This window comes from Ictidomys tridecemlineatus, chromosome 10 (genome assembly GCF_052094955.1).
Source record: "Ictidomys tridecemlineatus isolate mIctTri1 chromosome 10, mIctTri1.hap1, whole genome shotgun sequence".
Classification (NCBI taxonomy): Eukaryota; Metazoa; Chordata; class Mammalia; order Rodentia; family Sciuridae; genus Ictidomys; species Ictidomys tridecemlineatus.
The window spans coordinates 126,939,660-126,959,328 of record NC_135486.1 but is presented as its reverse complement, the minus strand read 5'-3'; the positions used below and the strand labels follow the sequence as shown (position 1 = coordinate 126,959,328).

At 49.3% G+C, this 19,669-nt stretch overlaps 1 protein-coding gene across 3 annotated transcripts in view; it reads left to right on the top strand.

Moving 5' to 3' along the window:
* Window positions 1-19,252, top strand: part of Hs3st4 (heparan sulfate-glucosamine 3-sulfotransferase 4) — a 340,113-nt gene extending 320,861 nt beyond the window's left edge. For all 3 annotated transcript variants that reach the window (XM_078024173.1, XM_078024174.1, XM_040277297.2), the window contains exon 2: window positions 17,224-19,252. In XM_078024173.1, coding sequence (XP_077880299.1) covers window positions 17,224-17,860 — 637 coding nt within the window. In that variant the 3' untranslated portion in view covers window positions 17,861-19,252. The remainder of the gene's footprint in view (window positions 1-17,223) is intronic.
* Window positions 19,253-19,669: the final 417 nt, after the last annotated feature.

The window sequence follows — 19,669 nt, the reverse complement described above, 5'->3', positions numbered from 1 at the left end:
TCCATCCGTGGAGTAACAAGATATTCTGGTCTTTGTGGGCATTTGATTTAGAGATGTGTTTCTAAATCACGGCTACATCTTAGAATTCCCTGGAGCTTTTAGAAATACGAGGAACCGGGCGCAATGTCACGTGCCTGTCATCCCAGCGTCTCAGGAGGCTGAGGCAGGAGGATCACGAGTTCAAAGCCAGCCTCAGCTACGGTGAGGTGCTAAGCAGCTCAGTGAGACCCTGTCTCTAAATAAAATACCAAATAGGGCTGGGGATGGGGCTCAGTGGTCGAGTGGCCCTGAGTTCAATTCGAGAGATGGCAACGGATCAATTTAGTCTGAACCCTTGGCTACGTGGACCAAGGAGTTCTAATGGGCATCCGAGTTGCGATCACTAGTGTGGTGACTGCAGGGCATGGATCCACTTGCAGGAGAATCAAAGGTGCACAAATTGCAGGCTCAGCTTGATTCTTGTTCTCCAAAGAACAGGGTCTCTGAGGAGGTGACAGGCTAAGCCTCAACGCGGAGCTCCCGCCCTTGTCCTGAGTCATGGACCTTATCCTTGACCCGTAACTTGACCTCCAGCATCATCTCTGGCACCGAGACCTTCAGTGAAATTCCAGGTCCGCCCTCCCTCCACTTGGCCTCCCAGGGGCAGGAGACAGGGGATTCTGTGCTCCACCTGCGTGGTTGAGGATGGAGGTCGCTCTTTATCTGTGATTTAGGGATTGTCAGCTGAATTGACCAGGAGGAAGAGTGACCATCAGCCTCCTCGGCTGGCCGGCCTCCCTCAGCGTTTCCTACCCTCTCCACACGTGGGACCAGAGATGGGGTCTTAGGTAGCACCAGCTCAGGCATGAAGTGAGCAAGCGTGTGTGTGTGTGTGTGTGTGTGTGTGTGTGTGTGTGTGAGAGAGAGAGAGAGAGAGAGAGAGAGAGAGAGAGAGAGAATCTTCAGCTGGTACGTAGATGTCTCAAAAGCTATAGTGGATGGTCCAGTCCAGGCTCATGCGATAGAACTTTCCAGGATGATGAGAATCTCCTGTCTGTGGCTCCAGGGCAGCACCTGTTAGCCATCTGTGCTCTGGGGGCCTGAGAAATGTGGGTCGTATCACAAAGAAGCTGACTCTCTAATTTCAGCTGATTTCAATGTGTGTAGTCACCTGTAGCTAAGTGGCGTCTGCATGGGGCATCACGGATGGAGGTACATAGTGGAAATCCGTTGTGGGAGGATCTGGGGGATGCTGTATTCTGGAATAAGGGAAGAGCAATTGTCAGCTCCCTATGAAGGAGCTTTCCGGAGCAGAGAGAATTTTGACGAAATGGAATTTGAGGTGGGTTGGCCTGTCATAGGGGCCCAGTAGACCCCAAGTAGGGGTATGGAGATTCATTTTAATATGGCCAGAGACGGTTGGAAGAATTCAAGTCCCGGAGCCAGACAATCCCAACCACCAACACTCAGGTCAGTTTATCATATAGTCTTTGTGTACATCGGCTGACCCAGTCTTCACAGTAATAATTCCAATGGGAAAAAAAATGCCATCGTTATTACCCATATTAAATTCAAGATAGAAAATAGAGGCGCCAAGGGGTTATCCGACACGCATCCCAGTCTACAAGTTGCAGAATTAGAGTGCGGAGCAGGGCCCGCAGGACCAGAGCCCACGCTCTTGACCACTAGGCTACACTGCCTCGTTCTTGGCCGGTGGTGTCTGCTTTTGGAAAAAAAAATCCCTTTTGCTCAGTGAGGAACGAAACTGGGAGAAACAGGCCCTAGGACGAGTGGCAGCGAGAGATGACAGTGCTGTGGACTAGGGACGTGGCAGAGGAAGGATGGGGTGATGGGGAGGAGGAGCTGGCCCTGAAGCGTGTCTTTCAAATAGAAGCGACAGACATTCTGGACGTGGCTTGCTGGGGGTGCTGCAGGGTGAGTGAGGAAAGGAAGAGCCGGCGATGGCTTCCAGTTTGGGACCCAGCTGGTCGGCGAGCGGTGGAGGCCTTTCCTGGGTGAGGATGACTGGGGTGGGTGTCCTGGGGCTGCGGCGGGGAGGTGGGTACCATCACGTGCTGTGGGGGAACCCACCGGGGATAATTCTGTGCTTCTCTTTGAGCACACATTTTCCTTCCTCCTTTCCTTTTTTTTCCTCCTTCCTCCTTCCTTCCTAACTGCTCTCCTTCCCTTCTCTATTTCCTGCCTTCATTCAACAAATATTTATTGAGACCTTCCCGGTGCCAGAGAGCAAATCCGTCTACCAAAGAGCCCGCCCACCTCCCTTCTTTGGAGCTGCATGCTTTAGGACACACAGCGATACCCAGGAAAGAGAACTGGCAAACCGACGCTGCATGAGGAGATGGACCATGGACAAGATGAGTTCAGAGATCAGAGCCCTTGGCAGTGGACACGAGAGGCCGATGGGAAGCACAGTGCTTGGAGACAGGGTGCCCCGGGGCGGGGGATTGCGCTCAGGGGAGGCAGCATCTGCTCTGAGAATAATATGGAGAAGGGACCAATTAAGGGAACAGCAGCATGTGTGAGAGAGGGACAGACTATAGGTGATTGATATGCATGTGTATCTGATAATATAAAAGTGTGTGTGTGTGTGTGTGTGTGTGTGTGCACGCGCGTGCGTCTCTCTAGGTGTGCACCCACCTCCTGTCCTATCTGTCATTTCTCCATCTGTTCTAGGATCCGATTGATTGGTTTGAAAATCTGTTGAGCATTTCACGCACCCCAAGCTGTGAAAGTCAGGTCTAAATACAGACACCGTAGGAAGCACTAATTAATTTATGATTGTATTTTACATCACTGAAACGAGAGCTCTTGATTCGGGGACGCAACTTTCTGAAGGAAATAGCTCAAGGGCAAGGTAGAAGGTTCTTTCCTGGGCATTTTGTAGAAGAGCCTGTCCTGCGAGTCAAGTCCAAGGTCCAGGGGAAGGGGACTCCCGGCTGCATTCCATCAGCCGAGGATGAATTCCCTTCCGTGTCAGGTCTCGATTGCAACCAAACTCTAGAGCTGGCACGGAGCCCGATGGCGAAACACCCTTGTTCTTCACTGAACATTCACACCTGCCATTGCTATGGATGAGTGGAATAAGCCCTGGGACTTCACGTACAAGTGTCCATAGCCAGGCAAGGCGTTCTCGGAGGAAAAGGCTCTCACTAACACATGATCCCGCCTTGCCGACCAGGTTCCTTGAACCATGGGGGGAAAACACACACCCGTGATTTACAGAAGAACAAAGATCTTTTTAAGGATGCACAAGAGGTAAAAATTAAATGACCTGCCATCTGCACGGGTCCTAACCCGACATTCTCTGAGAGTGCACCACAAAGAGACAGGTTTCACAGGTACGAGCAACAATAAGGAGCCCCCTGCGAGGTGCACGTGAACCTCTTAAAACGTGCACCTTGGCTGGTCTCGGTGGGGATCCCGAGGAGGCTGAGGTTAGAGGGGGGGGCTAAGTAGATTCCCCAAAGTCATTTAGAACCAAGATGTCAGAAGGAGCGTGCTAGTCTGCAGCCAGGGCGCGCCACAGTCACTTGCCCAAGCGGGCAGAAGATGGTGCTCGGGGGGCCATGACTGCCCACGGGCAAGCCACTGACAGCGTCTCATCCAAGAAAATGCTAAGTGCTAATTACCCGGATTTGGCCATTCCACATTGTATCAATTTATCACCTGGGGCTCCGTATGTATGGAAAGTTAATGATTCATTTAACAAGAGGATCTGGGCTGTTTCGAAGGGCAAGTGGACTCAAACCAAAGGTAGCCCAAGAAAAGGCAGAGAGTGAATGGAAATTTTGCCAAGTTGCCTTCATTCAGAGCAGGGTCTTCCTGACTCCGAGGCTGAGAGTTGGGGTGCCGCACGAGATTAGAGGCTGTCAGGCTTATACGTGCATAAATGGCAGGGGCAGCTTCAGCAAGAACCAACAGAGCCTGGCTGTCAGCAGGATGCAGGTGAGAAGGAAGGAGGGCTGGCAGCCTCTCTGAGACCGTGATGGGCTGACACCCAGCTGGAGGTGAAGGCCTGAGGTAGAGAGGCCCCAGAGCCCGGGCTTCCTGAGAGAAGCTCTCTCCTGTCACTGTCTGTTCAACTGTGAGCACAAAGTGCCTGGGCAGACACGCTGACGCTCCTGTCATCGTGATTTAATTGTCATACCTGCCCTTTGAGACTCTGAGCCTGAGGAAAAGAAAATATAATCAACTAGCTCATAGAAGATGGTGTGCGAGGGACTGCACAGGGACACACTTGGAATGTGTTTGCATCAAGTGTCAGAGACGTGCACTCCAGATGGGCTCCCCGGTTGGAGGCAGGCCGAGTGTTTTCCATAATCTTGTTCATTCGAAATCGAGGAATATTTTTGTCTTCGAACCTCTGGAGGGGGATGGTCCAATCACAAAAGATAAAGGAGGGGAGGGAGAGTCCGTGGCCTGAGGATACGGATTTGGTGATTTAGATTTTAGATCTGTGCTTTCCAATCTATCAGCTTCAGAATTCTTGGAAAGGATTTCTGCTTCCCTTAATGGAGACCAAGCATTGAGCATAAAGAAAATCCATAAAATAAATCTCATGAATACACACACACACACACACAGAGATAAAGAAACCTTTAGAAAATGCAGATTCAGTGATGACTCAATCGCAAATGCATTTTAAAGGAGTCTTAAAATCCTCGTGGCTTTCTGCCCATAGGTGCTTTCTAACTCAAACGATATGGAAAAGTTAGCTTCTGTCATCTGGTGGTCTGTTAATGACCAGTGACCACACTCGGAGAGGTCGGGGATTACAAAAACCAACGCTCACAATTGGCACAGTGTGAAGTGTGTGGGGGGGTCCTACGTTGGAACCAAGCTCTTCCCTGCAATGACGCTTCCAAATGCTTAGGCTCCTTGGGGTGATAAGGAGAAAGACAGTTCTGGCATTCCACTGGCGTTCTGTGCCTAATTGAAGCAGTTGGCTCTTCTTAGAGTGGGCTGGTTGTATGCCCATTTGAGAAGTGGGGTTCTGTGAACTAGAGTCACCGCGTACGGGGGATGCATGTCCAAGGCAAGCGGTAATAATCCTTGAGAATCAATGCAACAGAGAGATTCATTTGTACCTACTGTGTGCTCCGTGATAGCAAGAGGCACCTTCACCGGCACGTGCTCTGTGCCAGGGTGCCCGATCTCTTTTCTTGTGAAGGAACAGGAGGTGGCCTGGTCTCCAGTCTACAGACGAGAGAACCAGGAATTGAAGCATGACGCGAGCTGCCCGTAGCAAGCGTGATTCAGAGATGGTGCCCTGGAGCGCAACCCTCAACCCTGGACCTCTGTCCGGATGCGGCTGTCCCGGGGGAGCTTTTCCAGGTGTTGAGTGTAGCTCTAGAATCAAGTGGACCCGGAGCCAGTGACGTCCAGCCTGAAACTCTGGACCAGTCTCCGTCTCCAGAGCCGCAGTGTCTCCGCGCACGCTGGTTTTCTATTTCAGAAAGTGACAACTTACTCAGAGGAAAGTCCTGCTCTGTGTTTTACCTTCTAATAAGCACAGCGCCAGGCACACGGTAGTTGCTAAATGAACGAATGAAATTATTTCACAAGCTTCGATCCGAAGAAGACAAATATACATAGTACAGGAGATCAAGATGGACATCACAGTGTCGAAGTGAAGGTCTTGAGCGTGGCACTGCTGTGCCATCTGGGGCTCATGATGACTACGTCTTCTTCTGAGCTCTGCAGAAGGTACCACATACCTCAACACCATGCCCTACCCCCGGCCAGTTTCTCTTTGGGGCTAGATCCAAGAATAGGGTTGTGGGGGGGCCTTAACATTGTGGCTGGTGTTGTGGTTTGGATCTGAGGGGTCCTCCCAGAGCACCTGCGCGGATTCAGGAATGTTGGGAGGTGAAATGATCGGCTCCTGAGAGCGGTAACCTAACCAGCCCGTCCTGGTTTGGATGGACGGACTGAGTGGTGTAGGCAGGTGGGGCTTGGCTGGAGGAGGTGCATCCCTGGGGCCATGCCCTGGAAGGATTCATCTTCCCTGTGGCCCCTTCCGTTGCTCTACTTACTGGCCACCATGAACAGAGCAGTGCTCTTCGCCACCGCCTTCCGCCATGTTGTTCGGGCTCACCTTTGGCCTGCAGCCATGGAGCCGGCCCACCATGGACTGAACCTCTGGAAACATGACCCAAAATAGACCTTCCCCTCCTCTAAGTTGTTCTTATCAGATATATTGGTCCCGCAGCTGAGGAGCTCCTGCCCATTAAGGTGAAGGCACCATTGGAGCAGATGCAAACCTGTGACGTCCTCATTATCCTCGTCGGAAAGAGCAAGACCTGCCTTGGAAAGCCGTGAGCCAGCCCGCGACAGAGATGGTGAAGCCATGAACAGGGGCTTTCTCTCTCTCTCTTTTTTTTCCCATTATTATTTGTCATTTGTAGTGTCTCTGGCCACAAAGAAGGAGCTGTCTCATGGGATAGGTAGGATGCTTGACTTCTGATCCCTGGTGGTAAGATCCAACCAAGAGTGGTTCAAGATACTTGGGAGCAACACACATCGTTTTCCCAAATAGTTCTCAGAGAGGAATAGATTCTCACGCTCCCTCTCCTCTCCTCGCTGGTTGCTGGTTCTTCTGATAACCTACCCACTTCCCCTGTCCGTTTAGGATGACGGCTTCGGAACTTTACACGGACTGGTTTTGATGTAGCAGAGTCATCAGGAAAAATATAAAGAAAATTTAGGTTCTCTCTCCATATTACACCCAGAAAGGCAGCCGACTCTTGGATTCCTGTGTCTGCATCCAGACTGCCGGGCCCTCTGCGTCTCACTGCCTCCTGGTGCACGGATTCCTCCTAACTTGCCCCCCCCCCCCAGCTGGAACAAAAATGGGGTCCAGGGCATCTTCTCTATCCTGGCCTCTTGGTCATTCGGCCAGGGCTCATTGGTGGCTCCCCCTTCTCCAGGCCACGTGGTCCTCACAGACTCCGCACCAGCGCCCGTCCACGCCCCACATTCTCCCCTAGCCAGGGCATTGTGTTCGGGATCTCAGACAGTCACCCTCCCGGGATCCGGAGGGAGCCTCTAGGAAGCAGGGGGTGACTGTCTCAGAGGTGAAGCGTCACTCAGAGCCGTCGAGGTAGCCAAGGCGTCGATAGGGCTTCCCGTGTAGCAGGCCACCAAGGCACCTGCTGGGGTCTGGATGCATTTTGAGTGCGTCCCCCCCAAATTTATATGTTGAAATTGAAATTTAATATCCATTTTGAGGCACTAAGAGGTGGAAACGTCATCTGCTGATGGTGTTGAGAGTTGGGGGCCTGTGGGAAGTGATCAGGATTAGATAGTTACCAAGGTGCAACTCCCGTGATTGATTAACCGGTGTCTTCATAAAGGGAAAGAGAGACCAAGCGACAGGGGAGCGTGTTTGCTTCCCGTCTCTTCCTATGTGATCTGTCGCACCACATTGAGATTCTGAGAGCAAGAAGGCCACTGTCAGACCCAACTCCTCAACCTGTGCCTCTAGAACTGCAGGTCAGAATAAGCTGCTTTTCTTTGTAAGTTTCCTGGCCTCAGGTATTTTGTTATAGTGATGCAAATTAAATTAATGCAGTGCAATGCACACGGACTCATTTTTAAACAACAGACAGCCACTGATCTGATTTAATTTTTAAAACAATCTTATGTGATATATATATATATATGAATGATAATTTTATATATACATAAAATTATATATTATATGTTGATTACATGTTGTGATTATCATCATCATCATTCCACTCTATCCATTAGGAAAGCCAGGCACAGAGAGGTTAGTTAACCTGCCCTGAGTCCCACCTCTTAGTGCAGAACCCAGATTCAAGTCCAGGCAATTTGGTTAGACCAGTGGCTGTCGGTGAGGGGCAGTTTGCACTTCCTTGGGGACATTTGTGGTTGTCCTGACTCGAGGGTGACACTGTCATCTGAAGGGAGAGGCCAAAGATGCCGCTCAGAGCCCTGCAGTGCCCACTCTGAAAAATGATCCATCCGGAACACTGACAGGGGTGACATTGTGGAGTCCTGGGTGGGACCTGCATCTTGATGACGTCAGGGTTCTAAGTGGTCTTGTTTGGGGGCGTTCTAGTACTTTTTTTTTAAGTTCATAAAACAGAGAAACTGTTCCCCTTCCCTGGGAGAAAATCATCCCACCACGTTCCCTTCTCTCTGAGTCTTCTAACTCCCTTCCTGAGCCCTCAAGCTCAGCCCTACCCTTCCACCACGGGGGATGCCCACGCCGTCAAGCCCAGTGCTCCCCAGTACTGCTGATCCCAGCCGCCTCCCAGCCGCCAAATCTCCCGACTCTAATTCATGTCTGCTGGGGCCGGGATTCTCTCTGAGTAGGCATGCCGGACAGGCTGTGGCTCCTCCACCCGAGACCACTGCCCTGACCCTGTCCTTTAGGCTCCAGCTGGTCTTGGAAGCTTCCTCTCCCTCTGTCACATTGAATGGCGGTCGATTTTCAGATCTCAACTCTGCCGCCTGCAAGCTGTGTGGGCTCAGCCAAGTTGCTTAACTTCTCTGTTGCTTGATATTAGCATCTACTTTCTTCACCTGTTTCCACAGAACTCATGCCCTTGTCGCCTCAATAACATGTCTCCAATAAATTCCTGAGTCTAAAATATCTGTCCATGCCTGGCACAACTCTTTCATTTGTTCTTTATAGATATAATCTTGGGGGTTCCTTTTGACAGAATCATATGAGCCTGGGATATAATGGGCTCCAATTCAGTCCCTAATAATTCCCCTTTCTCGTCCCCCTCCGTTTCCTTTCCCCACCTCCATGACTCCCTTTTCTATTTATTTATAGATTTTATTTATTAGTGCTTTATGGACAGACAGAAAGGTGAAATGCACTGAGGATTGGTCCTAGGCACATAGGAAATGACACACGTTTAAAACAAGGAACACCATGAGGCCCGAGTTTGCAGTTCTCTCCACAGTGTGATCCTGGGTCTGTCCCCCACGCCTGCCTTTCTACCCTCCGTAGGTGGCCCAGCCATGCAGACGGGGCAGAGACGATTCTATTTGGAAAGATACTCCTGCCTGGAACAGAGACATCCTGTCTGAAGTGCAGGCCACTCTGTGACGTGGAATCTCCCACCTTCCTTTCTAAGAAGGCAGAGTCTGTTGAAGGGCAGGGACCATGGAAGCCTTATCATTAACATATGCCCAACACCTGGTGCACAATAAGCATCAATGAGTCTTCGGTGGAATTAATGAGGGGAAGACTATTAATGGAGCCTTTTTCACTGTGCAGGAATTGGAGGTCCAGGGAGAGAGACAGTCCCTGTTCTAAATTCCTCCAGCAACGCCGGTTGTTAAGTCAGAACAGTCGCTCGAGACTCTCAGCTCTACTTTGGCGGAGAGCCTTAGCTCCTGTTCAGGCCTCTCTTCTTGGATCTCTCTATAAAATTGAGGCTTTTGAATGGCTGGACTTCTCTGCCTACGGAAAGTTCTGGATCCATGATTCGGGGGTCGGGAGTCTTGCTGGAGTCCCCAACGTCGCCGGGCAGAGCCAAGTCCCGGCTGAGCTCTTGGGCAGGATTCCTTTTCTCTCTGATTTCCCACTCCTCTCCAGCACCCAGCGAGTCGCAGTCAGGTTTCACCAGGATGGCGTGTGAAATTGTCCTGCTTGGCACGTGGCAAGGAGCCGGTGGCGATGGGAGTGAATTTCCAAGTGCCATCCTTTCCCCCAGGCAGAGGGGCTGGCCCTGCTTCCTGGGCTTGCCCTAAGCGCCATTCTCGGGAGGGCTCGGAAAATACTGCTCATTTATGCATCATTTATCCCGCTGGATAGAGCACTGGGGGGAAATGTCAGGTGCCCATGTACCTCTGATTCACGCAAGCCAAAGGCGAGCTCCGCCACTGACCCTTTCAGAGAGCACGGGACATTTATATCTCATGCGGTTGACCGCTCTCTCCCTGGGCATTCACGATGGCCATTTGCTTCAGCGGAGGAGGCTCCAGAGACTTATTACAAATCGAATGATGTAGCTCCATCTGGCAAGAATTCCTGGGGATCCTGGCCTGAGTCCTTGACGTCCCAGTGGTGAGTCCGTGACAGCCTGAGACTTCACGTCATGAGTCTCTCTTTCAGTTTCCAGTTTGGTCCCTACTGGTAGAGTGACCTTGGGCCAGTCATATGGCCCGATCATGTTCTGTACTCTGGGTAAATACCGTCACTGGGCCTCAGCTTCCCAATCTCTAAAGTGGGGATAATAATGGTACTTTCATCAAAGAGTTGATTTAAAACTTAACAGCTTGGCTGGGGCTGGGGCTCAGGAGTAGAACACTTGTCTTGGGGTGTGTGAGGCCCTGGATTTGATTTTGATCCCTCCAGAAAGAAAGAAAGAAAGAAAGAAAGAAAAAAAGATTAACAGTTAACGTACTGAGAAACTCCTATATTTATGACATTCTCTACATTTTAATTTAGTTCTCCTGCATTCTCGATGAGAAGGATACTTGATTTCCAAATATTGAAACAGATACAAATTGCAGGTGTTCCTCGAATTACGATGGGGTGGTGTTTCCATAACATTTTATTGTAAAGTGAATATCAGCGTCAAAAGTGCATTTGATTTGCCTAATCTGCGGAACATCAACAGATCAGCCACACAGAACCCTCTAGAACATTGGTTTGTTTCCCTGCCTGGTCCTATGGACAGCCTGGGAGCTGCTATAAACATCAAGAGAGAGTATCGTAGCCAGGTGCAGCGGGTGCGTCTGGAATTCCTGCTACTAAGGAGGCTGAGGCCGGAGTATCACTTGAACCCAGGAGTTCAAGATCAGCCTGGCCAACATCCCCAAAGAGAAAGTCCTGTGTTACACATCAATAGCCCAGAAAAACGATCCACATTCCAATGTCGAAGCATGGTTTCAACTGAACATTGCTTTCATATTTTTATAAAGTTGAAACATGGTTAAGTCAGACCATTTTAAGTGGGTGACCCTCTGCGCTTGGAATGAGTAACCTGTGCCGGATCCTACAGCTAATCAGCAGATTCAAACAGAGTCCGACAGGCGCTGAGTCTCTGCTCTTATCCACGAGGCAGGGGAGTCCGACATCTGAAGGAGCTTATGGAAGTCAGTCTGGACTTAGAACTTGAACTCTTCCCGGGGAAACGGAGTGAGCACTCAGTTAACGGCAGCACCCAGTCTGGGTTGCATGCTAACTGGGTTGTGCTGGTTTCCCTCGAGTCCGCTGATACTGCTGACCTGGGTATGAATGGGGTTGTGCTTAGCCAGGGACTCGTGGCAGTGAGACTGGGGGGGGACGGGGCGACACAGTTAGATCCTGTCTCATAAACATTTGGGCCGGTGAGAGCGTCTGTGCCATCTTGCAGAATGATTCTCGCTTCGGGGCTGTGTGTTGACGCGGATGTCGCGGCTGCTCTGAGCGCCCGAGATACTGTTAACGAGCTGTTCCAAGCCCAGATGCGGTGTTTTCTCACCATATGATCCATCCACGCTGCAGTGCATGGTCTCAGACAGGCACGGCAAAAACGCAGACAGGCTGAGCCCCGTGCGTGGAAAGCCTGGGCGGTTGGAGGAGGGGGAGCCGTGTCCTCCAATCTGCCTCCACCCTCCGGATTTCCAGGGACCGTATCTTCATTCCCATGTCAATCATTTATTCAATCGAGAACCACAAAGCCTTACGGTACAGTATGGCAGATGTCCCATCAGGCACCGGGAACGTCAAGGTGGACAAAACCCTACCTATGGTCTCAAGAGCCGATACCGATCATGCAGGACCCAGGAACGAATCATAGGAGGGCATTATCTAAGCTCTAATGTGGGTAGTTCTCAAGGACTTTGGGGAATTAAAAAGAGAAGCCAGCAGGGTCACTCGGTGGTGGAAACCCTGGGTTCCCTGGGTTTAATTCCTAGCACTGTAAAAACGGTGGTGGGGGAGCTAGTGAAAATCTTTGTAAAGGAATTAAAAAATAAAATCGTACAGCCAGCATCTAGACACCTTTCCTATTTGACAGAAGTCCCCCAATAGGCAAATGTCACGTTCCCTCTGGAGACTCTGGTGTCCAGGTAACTACTCAACGCCACCCCTGGCAGAGGGTGTAGCTGATCCCTCCTGTTACGGATCCAAAGTGAGGCTTGGTCCCCTCTGCCCAGAGCTGCGGGTTTCTCTTGCTTTTTACACCTGGGTAAACCACTCCTCCTCGTGGCCTTCCACTCTGCCCAGTGCCCTTGTAATCATCCGTGACACCTCTCCTTCTCTGGAACCCACATCCCGCCCATCATTAAGGTCTGTTGGCATTTTTTTTTTTTAAAGCACGTCCTCTGGCCATGTCTTCCTGGCCACCCTCACCCAGGGCCCCTCCACGTCACCCCTGCTTTCCTGAGGTGGTCGCCGTGAGCAGGCTGCTTCCTTCTGCCCTCGCCACATCCAAAAAAAACCATTAAATGTAAATCACATCACAGGCTCCCGTTCCATATTCTTCAATGACTTCTCAGTACATAGAGGAAAACATATTCCAGTGTCTTCCTCATGGCCGGTCAATCCCTCCCCGACCTCTTCCCCGCCATCTTTCCTGACCTGGTTTCTAGCTGCCTCGCTGTGGCTCACCCCCCACCCACACACACACTAGAATTCCTGGTCTGTTTCCTATTCCTTGAGAACCCCAAGATAGGACAACATGGACCTGTTGAAATGTCAGGTGCAGTTGAGAAGAACTTAATTCAAACCTAGGGGAGAGAGGAGAAATTGGGGGGTGGATCATTCTGGAGAAGATAGAGGGGCATGAGATCTGAAGCCAGGTGGACAGGTTGGTCTTCTCCTGTAGGAGAGACATCTGCTCCCATCTGATAGGAAGAGGGAGACCAGGAGGTGTGGAAATCATTGCTGGATCCGAGGCCTTGATGAGGGGACGAGGTGGGAGAACAGGAAGATCGGAAACCTACACCAGTCACAGCTAAGACCCAGGAGAGGCCCAGGGCTGGGGCTCAGCGGTGGAGCGCTGAGTCCTGGGTTTGCTTCTCAGCACCACATAAAAATAAATAAATAAAATAAAGGTATTGTGTTCAACTACAACTAAAAACAAATATTAGGAAAAAAAACCAGGAGACAGATCAATGGCTGGTCATTCTTTCACCCATTCATTCAATAGATGCATATTTTTTTGAATTTCTGTTAATTGCCAGGAACTGATGTTAGGCACTAATGCTGGCATGGAGTCAGTTTTGCCTGGCCATTGAACGTCAAAAACAGAAGATGCACTGGGCGAGGCCTTGGGAAGTATCTTTCACTTCTGAGCCTGTTTCCTTCTCTGGAATAATAATAATGCCTGCTTTGTTGATTATAATAGTTAATTACGTAGTACTACAAAGAGCATTGTACTTGGGCTGGGGATGGGTCTTGGTGGTAGAGCACTTGCCTGGCATGCCCAAGGCCATGGGTTCAATCCCCAGCATTACCAAAGAAGAGAAAGAAGTTCTGCTTTCATCCAAAGTGACAGCCAGGTTGGTAGGTCTGGGAAGGAAGGGACCGTGTCTATTTTGTTCACTGTTCCCCTAATGATAAGGGATTATTTATGGAATAAATGAGTTTTAGGAAGAGGGGAAATTGCACGTTGGTAGACTTTAAACAGCTCCTAGAAATCTTACTGGCAAAGTAACCTGGGTAATGCATGCCCCTAACAGTTGGATCTTGGCGCCATGACACCGTCTTACTACCAGTGCCCCGACTGTGGGAGCCCTCGCAAATTACATGCTTTGAGCACGTTGTCTGTAGCGTGGTGATGGTCAAAGCCACTCAGGCCCCTCGGTTTCCTTCTGCTGTCTTCACTGGGCCTTCGGGGCCTGCCCTGAGCCAGGCGCACGCTTACCCGCCAATACCCACTGACTTACAGGTCGGGTACCATTTCCTCTCAGATGCTGCACATAGCAGACTCCAGATCCATGGAGATCTTGACAGGTTGTCAATTAGCTGAAGTAAAAAGGAGGTGCCTTTGAATGGAGCTCAGTGGAAAGCCAGCTCGGAGGTCTGAGAGACGAGTGGCAAAGAATGGATGTGACAGTAGCGAGCAGCCACTCCTGTGCTAAAGAAAAAGAAAGCCAAACTAAAACGCAAAATTACCTCCTCCAGGGAACCCAAATCTGGAACGGGCCATGTAAAAATAGTTCTTTTCAGTTCTCATTTTTTTTTTGCATCAACTTCAAATTAATATGTTTATAATACGGTATAAATTCCATAATACAATAAGGGATTGATCTTTGCAATTAAAGCAGAAATAAGACGTGGATGCGTTCCTTATAGTTAGCCTGAACTAATAGTTGGTTACCAGCATCTAAATACAGAAGTCCAGCTAATGACATTGGCTTGAATCAGAATTTACATTTAAAAAAAAAATTGTCCCTGAGTTTATCTTTTCTATTTGGTCAAATATTAAAAAAAAAAAATTCTAGCCAGGCACAGTGGCATACTCCTGTCATCCCAGTGGCTTGGGAGGCTGAGGCAGGAGGATCATGAGTTTAAGGCCAGCTTTAGCAACTTAGCCAGGAGGCACTAAGCAACTCAGTGAGACCCTGTCTCTAAATAGAATACAAAAAAGGGCTGGGGATGTGGCTCAGTGGTTAAGTGGTCCTCAGTTCAATCCCTAGCACCAAAAGGGGAAAAGAAAATTATCTGCCCTCCTTCTAAGAATTGCTATGAAAATGATCTTGGATCGCTAGCTTAAGTTCAATAGAAATTCTGGCATGACTCGATGCCATCCTAAGTGCCTTGTCTGCTCCCACATTGAATCTTTATTCCAGTCCTGAGACTGGACCAGGATTAGCCTGTTTTTAGGTGAGGAATGGAAGCCCAAAAGTTGGGTAAGTACCCAGGAGACAGGGATCATCAGAACTCTGAAGTCAGGCAAATCTGATTCCCAAGGCTGTGTTTCTTAACCCCATGTCTCCAAAGGAGACGATTAAATCTGATGAGGACCAAACCAGCACACAAACATGAAGGCATCCCAAATACTTTGGAGAACATGTCATCCCACAGACAAGTCTGATCATTCATGATCAGGGCTCTGGCTTTGGTTTGAAAACTCCGCACTGCCCCACCACTATACACTAACAAGGTCCGGCTCTATGTGAATTTCTCTAGCAGGTAAATTCCTCTGGCTTAATAATGGTGCTTGCTGCGAAAGCTCAAAAACCCAACAGCAATTAATTATTGACAGAGCATGTGAATTAGAGATAAAAGAAAAGGTCTTCTCTCTCCACACGTGCGATAGTAAATAAATTTAATTATGGTAGGAGAAGCTAAGGGATCTTCGTCTGTATTAAGTTTTATTAGCTGAGACATTTAAAAGCATGTCATCATAACAAAGAGGTCTTGTGTAATCCTAAATGTACCACTTTGGTGCAAGGCTCGGAAGTGAATAGACTTAATGGAGCTCCTGGTGGCAGATGGCTCTCGGTACCAACAGGTATTGAACAGGTTCATCGTCAATTAACTCTGGTCTACATATGCCTACAGCAAATTGACTGCCTCATAGGATCCTGAGCCTCATTTTATCACAGACAGGCCTGCTACATTGGGATTTGGGGAGATGGCATTAAACCCCTTTAATATCTTGGAGCCAGATAAGATGACATCATTCTGAAGGTAAACAGATGAAGGGGTGGCCAATAGGGAGAAGCACCCTTGTCAAAGAAACCAAAAGACACAGGCGGTGGTGTGGAATCTGTATTAGTTAGTTTTCAGTTACTGTAGCAAATGCCTCAGATAATCAACTTAACAAGAGGAAAGGTTTATTTCAGCTCATGGTTTCAGAGGGTTTCAGTCCACGGTTGATTGTTCTGGTTGCTTTTGGGCCTGTGGCAGCACAGTACATCATGGAAGGAGCACATGGTGAAGGAACCCATTCATCTACTGGCCCCAGTACACAAATAAGTAAAAGAGAGGAAGGGGCTGGGTTCCCAATAGCCCTTTCAAGGTCTTGCCCCCAATGACCTAAATTCTCCCTCCAGGCCCCACCTCTTAAAGGCTTCACTCCCTTCCAATAGTTCCACCATCTAGTGACCAAACCTTTAGCATTAGGTGTAGGGGGACATTCCAGATGTAACTAGAGCAGGATCTGTCCAGGGCTCACTGGAAAAACTTAGGGGCAAAGGAAGAAGAAAATCCTCCTTATTGAAGCAGACCCATATTAGATGCTTTCACCCTATATGTCATTTTATCTTCAACTGAACTTGAGGTAAGCTTTAAGATTGTTTAAATGAGGTTAATAAGAACCAGAGAAAAATTCCAATCGCTATGGTCACAAAACCTTTGTGATTCCTGTGTCTGTTCCCTGTTCCTGGCCTTCGGTTTCCTCATCTGTACAATAACGCCTTTGGACAATGTCAGGGATCAGCACACTTTTTATGTAAGGGCCATACAATCAATGTACTAGGTTTTGTGGGCCACAAGGTCTCTGCTGCACCTGTCAGCTCAGGTGTCATGGCCCCAATGCAGCCATAGCATGTGGAATGAGAGTGAGTGTGTCCTAGTGAAGATCTATCGATGAACATCAAAATTTGAATCTTGTATAATTTTCATGGACCTCAGAGTATTATTATGTTATCATCACCATCATCATTTTCATCATCATCATCATCACTATTATTATTATTATTATTATTATGTGTTTATTTCTACTATTTAAAGACTGCAAATCCTTCTTTGCTGTGAGTCACATAAAAAGAAAGAGGTGGAAAGTCGTTTTCGAAGCCTGGACTAGATAATCCCGGAGGTCTTGTTGAGCTCAGACATTTTCTGAAAGCCGCTAGGACAATAAGATCCTTAATTTATTAAGCTCTTGTACATGACAGATTCTGTGCTAAATGCTTTTCCAACATTATCTCCCTTAATCCTTACACTACAGTGTGAAGCCAGTGCTATCATTATCTGTCTTTCGGAGATTATAAAACTAATATGGAGAGAAATTAAGGGCATATCTAGGTTAAACATAACTGGTAAGAGGTAGAAAAGCAATTTAAACCCAGGGGTATAAGGTTCCCAGGAAAGAATTTTGGAGTCTCCGCAGCCTCTTCGGATAATGACACAGTCAAGACTCTAGTTGGGACATGTAAATCCAGAGAACCCCCAAGTGCTTATCATTTTATTTGGTGGCGTCTCACGAGGTTCCTCTTATCATACATTTTTTTTTGATAAAAGAAAAAAAAATCAAAGTATTTCTAGATCGGAATAACCATTCTCTTTCCTTTTTCCAGGAACGTGATGCCCAAGACGGTGGAGGGGCAGATAACCATGGAGAAGACCCCAAGTTACTTCGTGACCAACGAGGCTCCCAAGCGCATCCACTCCATGGCCAAGGACATCAAACTGATCGTGGTGGTGCGCAACCCCGTGACCAGGGCCATTTCCGACTACACCCAGACGCTGTCCAAGAAACCCGAGATCCCCACCTTCGAGGTGCTGGCCTTCAAAAACCGGACCCTGGGCCTCATCGACGCGTCCTGGAGCGCCATCCGCATCGGGATCTACGCGCTGCACCTGGAGAACTGGCTGCAGTACTTCCCGCTCTCCCAGATCCTCTTCGTGAGCGGGGAGCGGCTCATCGTGGACCCCGCGGGGGAGATGGCCAAGGTGCAGGATTTCCTGGGCCTCAAGCGCGTGGTGACCGAGAAACATTTCTATTTCAACAAAACCAAGGGTTTCCCTTGCCTCAAGAAGCCCGAGGACAGCAGCGCGCCCAGGTGCCTGGGCAAGAGCAAAGGCCGGACTCATCCCCGCATCGACCCCGACGTCATCCACAGACTGCGCAAGTTCTACAAACCCTTCAACATGATGTTCTACCAGATGACTGGCCAGGATTTCCAATGGGAGCAGGAAGAGGGGGACAAATGAGACCATAGCGCTGGGGAGGGAAGGCAGGTGAATGGCAAGGAGGCTCCTCACCCTGGGGTGGGGGGGGGCCTAGATCCCCCAGGGTCTGCAGCCACCCAGTAGATCCCCTTCTTCCAGTTGGGAGTGTCCCCAGGGCTGCTGGCTTAGGTGGAGGGGTGGACCCCACGGCACCCCCCTGGAGGAACCGGGCCTAGCTGAGCCGCAGTATGTGGTTGACCAGATGGCCACAGAACCCACCATTCATTCTTATCTCCTGCCAGCTACTGGAGTCTGGTACCTCTCCGTATCAAAGACAGTGCCATGAATGTTTATTTGAACGACAAAAAAAGAAAGATCTACTTCATGGGGTGCTCTTAGTTGGGGGAAACCTGGGTTCTAGACCTGTACCTGGCATAGGCTCACCTCTGGATGGACTTCTTCCAGAATGTGGTGTGTGCCTGAGACCCTCAGGCCTCCTGGGGAGCCGAGTCCTCCCTCTAAGGCATGTCTAGTCTTCTCATCCTCCCAGGCCCTTGGTTTTCTTCTTCCCCGCCTTGCCAAGGCAGAGGCATGCACAGACATTCCTCACCCCGCCCTGCCCTCCCCTTCCAAAAAAATCAGCCAACATCCCCGGGAGCCTTCCTGCTAAGGCTCCCTCTCATTGTGAGCATCCTGGATTGTGGGAAGCTTAGCTTACGTCCCGTGTGAGAAAATCCAGCCCACAAGCCTTCTCTCAGAGCCGTGTGATCACAGCCAAGTCCAAAGCCCCGGCGTTGGCAAAAGACGAGTGGCACATTTTAGGGAGAAAGAAGAAATCCCATCCTCTTTGGTGGGATGTCTCCTTAAACTAAAGACCCTCCCCCCTCCCCTCAAAGCACGGTGGTCCCGAGGCATGCTTTTGGGATGGACTCTGTCCCCTAGGGTCCCCCAGAGAGGCACAGACCAGAGGGTCAGCATGTCTTTTTGTTAGGAATCACCCTTCACGATGCCGCGGGGGAAGGGGTCACTGACTGTTCTTCTGTTTTTTCCCGCCTCCACCCCCACAGGGTCATCTCATGATTCATCTTCTTCTTCAGAGATGGCACCTATGGGACAAGGGCACAAGGGCTGATTCCATTTATCAGCTCCAGTTTAAAGGGGGGGTGGGGGAGGGCAAGGGCTGTCTGCAGACACCCCCATCAAGGGCTGCCAAACAAAGTGACCCTTCCCATGAATGAGCCTGATTTGATTCAAATGCAGCATCTGACATCAAAGCACTTGTTCACAGATCACCCAAACCAGGAATCGTTCTAGTCAAATTCGAAATTTGTAAGAGCGTGGGGTGGGGGGAGTCGAACCTGCTCAGCTGTTACTAAACTGTCATTTCTCCCACTCAATGAAAACTGTGTTGTTATAAAGCTTCATGCAATCGAACTCATGGGTTTCTGTCGCCTGTTTGTGTTGGTCCTGTCTATCCCCACCCTCACCCTGCAAGCCCACGAGTATCTTTCTCAGGTCAGAAGAAAAACCCAGGTTGGAGAGATTTTGGAGAATTCTGTCTGTGGGGGGCAGGATGATTTTTTTTTTTTTTTTTTTTTTTTTGCAATAGAAGATGGTACCTAAGAGGGAGTACAGATGTCCCTGTCTTCACCACTCCTGGCAAGGGATGGGCTGATTTTCCAGATTCTGAAAAACAGCCTTACAAATGTGTTTATTTTTTTCCCCCTAGATAAGACAAATTGAACAGACGGCAATAGATAGACTTTTCAATACCAAAGTAAAAGAAGACATAGATCAAAATGCACAGACACACGCACAGAAGGAAGAGAATGGATTTGGGCTGGTGCAGAA